General features: G+C 29.1%; 1 protein-coding gene across 1 annotated transcript; it reads left to right on the forward strand.

Moving 5' to 3' along the window:
* The first annotated feature begins 5524 nt into the window (after window positions 1-5524).
* Window positions 5525-8328, forward strand: LOC105804166 (peroxidase 17). The gene is made up of 3 exons (XM_012636657.2): window positions 5525-5897; window positions 6018-6209; window positions 7618-8328. Exons 1-3 carry the CDS (start codon window positions 5700-5702, stop codon window positions 8197-8199), a joined length of 972 nt encoding a protein of 323 aa, XP_012492111.1. The 5' UTR covers window positions 5525-5699; the 3' UTR covers window positions 8200-8328.
* Window positions 8329-10024: the final 1696 nt, after the last annotated feature.

The following is a 10024-nucleotide window of genomic DNA, read 5'->3' on the forward strand; positions in this document are numbered from 1 at the left end:
CCTTTGAGATCCTACCAGAAAAAAATTCAAAATTTATGACCCAAATACTTTGACAAACTTCAACCTGAACCAAACCAAAAACACATTTATAGAACAATCCATTTTTTCTCAAAATTGTGCATTTCTTGGTTTGTTTCTTGGAATTATTCCTATAAGTAAGATCAATGTACTGGAATTCCATTATTAGTTTGAAACTACAGAACTAAATGGTGGGACAAGTTTAATGATGAAAAATATGATTCAAAATATTTGGATAATTTTTCAACAAGAATCTGAGATTATGTAAGTCCGCAGCCCCGAATTAAACCACAGCAAAATTCCTTCAAGCAAAATCGACAGCTAGTGCAATGTTAGCTCAAGCCAAGACTAAGAAACAATACAAAAAACTCATGGCTGAAATGCTCAACTCAATGGATTCGGAATCCGAAGATGAGAAATATTCAGCGTCTTCAATCAAAACGGTGGATCTAGCATACGATACCACCTCAGTAACCATTACCAGGATCAAGAAAAAATGATGCAAAAGAAAGAAATGAATGAAGAGGAACATGAAATATTCTCTGGCGTAAACAGTAAATATTCCCTACAAGAAAAGACGAGTGAACAGGAAATATTCTCTGGCATAAATAATAAATATTCCCTGGCAAGAACAGTAAGATTCTCTAGCGCATGGATAGTGAATATTCTCTGTAGTTTGCATTTTTGTAACCAGAGAATATATTCTCTGAAAAGTTTCAATTATGTAATGAAAGTTTCAATTATGTAATGATGTAAGGGATTGAATTTCCCGATTCAAATGATGTAAATGGACAATAGCCCTCTATAAAAGGCTATCCGATTTAGAATGAAGGGCACGACTTGAAATACCCATTTCAGAAATCAAAACTCGATTCTCAAAATTTTAAGTTTCTCCAAATTTTTAAGTTTTCAAAATTTAAGTTTTAAATTATTTTCCATTTCAAGATTTAATCAAATTTTAATTTGAACTTACAAATTACGATTACGATTATCACATTTCAAATTCCTTCCTCAGATCCTCGGGATAATCTGGAAATATAAATAAATACATATAAAATAAGAATAAAATAGTTTATATTTAATTTATCAAATACGAAAAAACAATCAAAATTAAAATCAAATAAAAGTTTAAATTAGAAGGAAGAATAGGGATTTTACGAAACGTTAGGGCCTGTGAAACACAGTTTCCTTAAGACAGATTCGACCGCTCCTACGGTACTTGGAGAAATGTTAGTCGAATGTCTCCCAAAATACAACAAAAGTGATCAAAGTAGTAGCACCTCTACAACAATCAACGGACGAACTTTGTCTTTCTATCACCGGAAAGTTTGAAAAATAAGAAGAGGAAAAGGAAGTATTTTGAGAGCAACAGAATTTCGGTATAAGAAAAATATCAGAGTGTTGGTTTAATCCTACAGAAAACATAGCCTTTTATAGGCATGTAGGATGGTGGAAAATTTAGAAATAACCACAAAATCTGCCATTAAGGAGCCAAAAATAAATTCGTGCTGGGTAAAAATAAAATCAAAATTGGAATAAAATCTGCTGAACGGAGGGAATAAATCTCGAAATAGATTTTACCCACTTTTTTAAAATAATTATTTTAAAAATGATGTTTTTTTTTCTTTTCGCCTTGGTGTTTCGTTCGTCTTGGATTAGAGAATTGCAAAAATAATAAGGATCTGCCTTAAGATTGTTAAACAAAACACGTTAGTAAACAAAATAAATGAAATATAAATAAACACACATAAAATAAGAATAGAATAGTTTATATTTAGTTTATAAAATACAAAAAACAATCAAAATTAAAATCAAATAAAAGTTTAAATTAGAAGAAAGAATAGAGATTTTATGAAACATTGAGGACTATGAAACACAATTTCCTTAAGACAGATTCGGCCGCTCCTACGGTACTTGGAGAAACGTTGGTCGAATGTCTCTCAGGATACAACAACAACAGTGGTCAAAGTAGTAGCACCTCTACAACGATCAACGGACGAACTTTGTCTTTTTCTATCACCGGAAAGTTTGAAAAATACGAAGAGGAAATGGAAGAATTTTGAGAGCTACAGAATTTTGGTATAAGAAAAATATCAGAGTGTTGGTTTAATCCTACAGAAAATATAGCCTTTTATAGGCATGCAGGATGGTGGAAAATTTGGACATAACCACAAAATCTGTCATTAAGGAGCCAAAAATAAATTCGTATTGGGCAAAAATAAAATCAAAATTGGAATAAAATTCGTTGAATAACGGGAATAAATCTCGAAACAGATTTTATCCACTTTTAAAAAAAATTATTTTAAAAATAATTTTTTTTTCTTTTCGCCTTAGTGTTTCGTTTGTCTTTGATTAGAGAATTGCAAAAATAACAAGGATCTGTCTTAACATTGTTAGACAAAACATGTTAGCGGACAAAATAAATTAAATATAAATAAACACATATAAAATAAGAATAGAATAGTTTATATTTAATTTATCAAATACGTAAAAATAATCAAAATTAAAATCAAATCAAATTTTATATTAGGAGGAATATGGATTTTACAAAACGTTGAGACTTGTGAAACACAATTTTCTTAAGACAGATTCGACTGCTCCTACAGTACTTGGAGAAACGTTGGTTGAATGTCCCCCAGGATACTACAACAACAGTGATCAAAGTAGTAGCACCTCTACAATGATCAACGAACGAACTTTACCTTTTCTATCACCGAAAAGTTTGAAAAATACGAATAGGAAAAGGAAGAATTTTGAGAGCAACAAAATTTCGGTATAAGAAAAATATCAGAGTGTTGGTTTAATCCTATAGAAAATATAGCCTTTTATAGGCATGTAGAATGGTGGAAAATTTAGAAATAACCACAAAATCTGCCATTAAAGAGCCAAAAAGAAATTCGTGTTGGGCTAAAATAAAATTAATATTGGAATAAAATCCGTTGAACGGCGAGAATAAATCTCGAAACAGATTTTATCCACTTTTTAAAAAAAATTATTTTAAAAATAATTTTTTTTCTATTCGCCTTGGTGTTTCGTTTGTCTCGGATTAGAGAATTGCAAAAATAACAAGGATCTGTCTTAAGATTGTTAGACAACAAGTTAGAGAACAAAATAAATTAAATATAAATAAACACATATAAAGCAAGAATAGAATAGTTTATATTTAATTTATCAAATACGAAAAAATAATCAAAATAAAAATCAAATAAAAGTTTAAACTAGAAAGGAAAATAGATATTTTACGAAATGTTAAGGCCTGTGAAACATAGTGTGCACTCATCTAACCCCATTAGATTTGGACCTACACCACCTGCACACAAGGTAATGTTACAAATTTAGTCATTCAATTATTTTTAAAGAGAGTTCAGATATATAAACATATCTTATACTTGATATTTAACTAATGTGTGATCTAAGCATTTACTTTTCCTCAACAATATTTCCAATTAGCTTATTTTAAGCATCAATTTCTCATTCATCACTCAATCATTTTGAGCATATAATATATCGTTGTAAAGGTCTCATGGAGTAGAATATGAAACCATAATTTTATGATTCAACTCTTTACCTTTACCTATTAAAATATGCCTCAAAATTCTCATAAAATATAATTTTTTCAAAAAATCATTGATGTAAGACAAAAATTTCCACATTTTCATAAAAAAACACTTAATAAATAAAAGAAAGCAACACAAAACATATAACACTTAATGTTAATGTTAACTATCTATAAATTTAAAAAATCATTAACAAAATTAAGACATATTCTTATAATATATAAAAGAATTAAAACAACAAAGATGAACACATGATATGGGTGTCGTAATCCCATTTGTAAATTTATGTTATTCGACAAAATCATTATTTTATATCATTTATATCGCGTTAAATATTATCCACTATCTCACGCACCTTTAGCCCATTTGTTCGACTTGCCTCTTCTGGTCGTGACAAAGGCTGAAAAGCCCTCTAATTTTTTGACACCCATGCAAATGCTTTCTCAACAATCTCATCATTTTTCACCCAATAAACAAAGAAAATTATCTGCCTTCTCTCTCTTTAATTCTTTATCTTCAATTTTGTCTAAATGGATTTTTTTCCGTCCTATTCTGTTATTTAAATATTTTTAATGTTATAAATTAATTAGACACTAATTTAGTTGAATATAATACTTTTTAACCCTTTCATTGATAAAGAAAATTATTTTAATTTTTCACCTTTTTAATATTTAAACTTGAATTGTTTATCAAATCACTCCAAAATGGATGAAAAAATTAATATTTGTTAACTTTCTTTAATGTAGACTGCCACGTTAACAATTAATTAATTTTAAAATTTTAAAAATATTTTTAAATATTTTTATACTTTTAAATAAATATAATAATATTTTTGAATTTTTAAAATTTAAAATAATTATTTATTGATGTGGTATTCATGCCACGCCGACAAAGTTAACAAACGTTAATTTTTCTATTCATTTTGGAGTCATTTGACAAACAATATAAGTTTAAAAATTAAAAACGAAAATAATTAAATAAAAATTAAAATATATTTTTTATAAAATTAGAAGTTCAAATAAATTATTATAGGAAGAATTACCGAACGATCAAAATTATTACTTACAATAGTTTTATTTTAAAAATATCATTGCATAAATATTTTTATTTTTTCATTCGCATGGTAAATCTACCATAAGAGTAGTTTTAGTTAAGATAACTGAACAAATTTATCAATCCGTCTTTTACTATGGTAATTGCATTATCGCACTTTTCAATTCATTTTAGTTTAAAAGTAACTCTGATGAAATTGCAATTTCTCAAAAATAAATGGTATTACTTTTTGGGTTGGTAAAGTAAATGTATTTTTAAAAATATTTTACTATATTTATAAGATACTCTATTTATAAAATTTAAAATTTCATTAAAAATGGGAAGAATATTTTTTCTTCCAAATTTAATACCTTCTTAAATAGAGCGAATACTGTTTGTCTTATCCATACAAAATCTTTTTGGATTTCAGTTTACTATATATACAAATAACAAGTTGGTATAAATAAGAATTGGTTAAAATACGCGTATAGTTATACTTTTTGAAAATTAGGAATTTAGTTCATGTATTTATATTTTTGAAATATTTTTTTATTTTTATATTTTAAAATTCAGGTTAATTATTATTTTGTTAAATTTGAGTTAAGTATAAAATCTTTTTAATTACATAACTATTAAATGAGTAATTTTTATTTTAAAATGTCACGACAATAAATTTAATAAAAATTAGCTGTATTAACAGTTGGACTTAAATTTTAAAATTAAAAAAGAGTAAAGAAACTAAATTGTAAATAGATAAATTAATTTCTTAATTTTGAAGAATACAGAAATTATAGGAAAAAGTTTGTAGTAATTTTCTTTATCATTGTTCTCTCTGTATATCAAATGATAAAAGAACATCTATTTAAATCTTAAATTCACATCCGTTCCGAATTCCATCTTTAAACAACTCACATCTCGTATCCCTTGTTAAAAAGATTTATTATATAGAAACCAACCAACACTATCATATCCCACCCACAGCTCCATGATATAATACATTCAACAAGTTTAAGAAGCCATTCAGAAAAACCTAAGTTGGTCTATTAATTTCAGACAAACCCATCCACCCTAGTCCCTCCCCTCAAAAAAAAAATGTCTCTCTATCCTTCAGTGCTGTTTGTCCTACTAGTGACAATGGCGGCCGCAGAGACTCTCCGACCAGGGTTTTACGCTCAAACATGTCCAGAAGCGGAAGCGATAGTGAGATATGAGATGATGAAGGCCATGATTAGGGAACCGAGAAGCGTTGCCTCCGTCATGCGCTTTCAGTTCCACGATTGTTTCGTTAATGTAAAAAAACCTTTTTTAACCCAAAAAAAAAAAAAAAAGAAAAAAACCCTACACATATATGTTTTAATACGGCAAGCTACCAATAACTTGTTTGCCTTTCTTCCCCTTTGTTTGTTACAGGGTTGTGATGCTTCTTTGCTGCTAGATGATACGCCAAACATGCTTGGGGAAAAACTAGCTCTTTCCAATATAAATTCGCTAAGATCATTCGAGGTTGTGGATGAGGTGAAGGAAGCCTTGGAGAAGGCTTGTCCGGGCGTCGTTTCTTGTGCGGATGTCATAATCATGGCCGCCAGAGATGCTGTTGCTCTCGTAACTATTCCTACCTTTCTTATCTTCCTATTTTATTATTCATGTTGAAGGTTTAAATTTAATACATCTTAAAAATATACCCAACACTTTTTCTTCTTTTTCTTTATATAAAAAGCTATATGTTAAACATTTTGCCAGAAATTCAGCACGAATGGGCGCCTTTTGTCCCAACTTTGTCAACTAGGGCGATTGATAAACTTAAAATATTGCCCTAAATTATTATATTCTTAGCCCCATCCAGCTTTTGTAAGAAGAATAATTTTTTCCACTTAATGTTCAAAAAAACAGCAAAGATCAGTGATGTTACAAAAATTAAAACAATAGGAGCATTACTTTTTCCATAAAAAATAGTAACATTTCTTGCACTTAACGTTTCACAGTCATCAGTTACGAAGTAATTATAGTATTGTAGCTGTTAAGTCCACTTACTTTTCCCTCTTTTTGCCTTCCCCAGTAGCCGTTTTTCATTTTATTTTCTTTAATCTTAAAAAATTTCACGAAAAGAAAAGAAAAAAGATGGGTTTACTCATTTGTGGCCCTCCCAGCCCAACAGATCTGGTCCGGCTTGGACACGACTTGTATTTTTTATTCAATTTGACTTGCACTGAATTTAAATTAAATAATTCTAAAAAGATATTAATATTAATAGGCTTGAGCCTTAAAATTTTTTAAATTTGGACTACAACTCATGTACATATATATTTAGTAGGGATTTGAACCTCTAGATTATCCTAACTTCTTAATCCTTCTATTTTTGGTTATCAAGTAATTAATTCTACTTAGTGGAGTGACAAAAACCCTTGGAAGTTTGACAGTAGCAGATATTTCTAATTGTATTTTGTTTTAAGCTAACTTTGTTAGTAACTTTCTAAGCCTTTTGCTTTACAATTTAGAGAGTTTCGACTTAGCATACGAATCTGATTAAATTAACTCATTTATTATTAAAAATAATTAAATAAATCTAAATTTAAAATATTTTGTTTGAATAAAATGTAAATGAAAAAATTAAATTTTATATCATTTTAAGTAGTGAATATTAACTTTATTTGATTCTTTTAATAGTATATAAATTATATTAATTTGAGGAACATTGGGCTCTCCATTTTGATTTTGTGTAATTTATCTAGTGGTGGAGTCGGAAAATTTTTTGGGACCAGAATTAAATTGTATATTTTTATAATAGTAAAATATAATTTTACCATTTTAATAATTTATATCTTTATAATTTTTTATAATTTTTAAAGGATTAAATTAAATTTTTATATTTTTTTAAATTAAAGTATAATTTTATAATTACTAATTTAAAATGTTATAAATTATAAAAGTGGTAAATGAAAATCTTTCGCGACCCGGCTCCCCCACTGATTTTTCACCGGAACTGATGTGGTTGGAATGTGAGTTAATGCAGGCAGGGGGGCCCGACTGGGTGGTGAGGCTAGGAAGAAAAGATAGCTTGACAGCCAGTCAAGAGGATTCCGACAACATAATGCCAAGCCCAAGAGCTAACGCAACTTCTCTCATCGATCTCTTCACCAAATTCAATCTATCCGTCAAGGATCTGGTAGCCCTCTCAGGCTCACACTCCATTGGAGAAGCAAGGTGTTTCTCAATCATGTTCAGGCTCTACAACCAATCAGGCTCCGGCAAGCCTGACCCTGCCATCGAACCATGGTTTAGAGAAAAGCTTGACAAGCTTTGCCCACTTGGTGGAGATGAGAATGTGACCGGAGATCTGGATGCAACACCCAAGCTGTTCGATAACCAGTATTTCAAGGACTTGGTTGCAGGGAGAGGGTTTCTGAATTCGGATCAAACCCTGTTCACATTCCCACAGACCAGAGAGTATGTGAAGCTATTTAGCAAGGATGAAAACGAGTTTTTCAAGGCATTCGTAGAAGGAATGTTGAAGATGGGTGAGTTGCAGTCGGGGAAGGGTGGTGAGATAAGAACCAATTGCAGGGTGGTGAATAGTCAGGCTTTGGATGTATAACTGGAATCTTGAAGGAGGTACTTTGATTGTGTACTTGAAGCTGCTATTAATAGATTATAAAATTTCAATGAGAACTGAGATTATGACGGACATTAATGAAAATGAACTTGAAATAGGGAATTATGCAAATATCAATGACTTCTCTTTAGCGTTTGTCGTTATCGTGAGGGTGTCAACTGCCCATTTGCAAAATTAGAAGGTGTTATGTGTCCTTATATACTATTAAATAAATCAATTTTAATTAAAATTCACTTAACCATATTCAACGATATTCATACTAATGAAAAGAAGTACCGAATATAATAATTTTCGAAAAAGCCACATAAAATTGTTAAGGCTTTGCATGGTAAGATAAATTGTAATGATAAAAAAAGTAGAATAAAAATGATAGAAAATATATATATATATATATATATATATATATATTTCTTTCCATTCATAGAGTTGAAAAAAATAAACTTTTGAAAAATTCCTTACATAAGTATTTTATTCTCTTATCTTATCATTTATACTTGAAATGATTTATTTTCTCTCCTTTTATATTACTTTTCACTTAACCAAATATATGAAAAAATAATTAATATACTTTTGTTTTGGTGGTATTTAAGAAAATAGTTTCATCCAGGGCTTCGGTAGAAAATTTTTAGGGAGCTGAAATGAAATTTTAAGTTTTAATAGTTTATATCTTTATAATTTTTAAAAAATTAAATTAAATTTTTATAATTTTTGAGATTAAAATATAATTTTATCTCTACTAATTTAAAATTTTAAAACTTTTTAAAAGGTTAAAACAACAATTTTCTATTTTAGGGGAAACTGGATCCCATACCAGCCCTTGGATTCGCCTCCGATTTTATCTGTCAAACCATACTATACAAATTGAACAAGAAAGCAATAAGAAGATTACAGCCTAGGCTCTTCTTTTAGGGTTTTTTTTTTCTAGCTAATCGAAAGCTCGAAGGGTCGGTTATCTGTTTTGAATGGAAAATGTTACGTGTAGCATTTTCCTTTTGTTGTTTTTATAGACAAGGTTAAGTTAGTGTGGCTTTTTATGGAAGATATCAGGTCCAAATCAATCAAGCTTTGCTGAGCAAGGATCCGCATATTAGATTCCACCACCAACCAGCATTGACAACCTCGAGAGTGCTCAACGATCATCAACGTTAATTCAACTAGAGGCAAACCACCATCCCACCACTTAAATAGCTTACGTCTTGCACTTGCTTTGCTTCCATATTCCCACACTAAAACAACTTGGGAAGCTTTTTACCAGTGCTCACATCTCTATCTCAATGTCTAATATATAATTCCCAAAATGACCGACCACACTCTCTTAATGATCCCAAATTTGGACAAAACATCACTTGATTATATCCAATTGCTTTTAAATAAAGGCTAGACATCCACAAGCACCAGCTGGTTGATATAAACTATGGAATAAAGATGAATTTTGGTAAATTACTTTTCAATAGTTACTTTACTCATTGAAAAGTGACCTATTAACTAGATTTAGGTATAATTATATAGGAGTTTAGATAACCATTGTAATTAGTGGGTTTCATTGAATTTGATGTAATTAGAGTAGTCAAATTCAATTCTTAGGAATAGTGAGAATTAGAATAATTACGTAAATAATTAAACTCAAATTTATTTTTTTTAAATTATTTTTATACAAGTTTAAGTTATAAATTTTTATAATATAAGTATGAATGATTATGGCTAAAATTTATTATGTTATATATCTTAAGAATTTATATTATAAAAATAATTTAGTTGTATTTTATAAAGTTAAAACAAAATATATATTATTGAAATCCTAATTACA

This window comes from Gossypium raimondii, chromosome 11 (genome assembly GCF_025698545.1).
Source record: "Gossypium raimondii isolate GPD5lz chromosome 11, ASM2569854v1, whole genome shotgun sequence".
NCBI lineage: Eukaryota > Viridiplantae > Streptophyta > Magnoliopsida > Malvales > Malvaceae > Gossypium > Gossypium raimondii.

Excerpts from the sequence above, each read along its gene's own strand:
- LOC105804166 (XM_012636657.2), top strand. The coding sequence starts at position 5,700 with ATGTCTCTCTATCCTTCAGTGCTGTTTGTCCTACTAGTGACAATGGCG. Across the intron at positions 5,898-6,017 it reads TCCACGATTGTTTCGTTAAT|GGTTGTGATGCTTCTTTGCT; the intron begins GTAAAAAAACCT and ends TGTTTGTTACAG. Across the intron at positions 6,210-7,617 it reads CCAGAGATGCTGTTGCTCTC|GCAGGGGGGCCCGACTGGGT; the intron begins GTAACTATTCCT and ends GAGTTAATGCAG.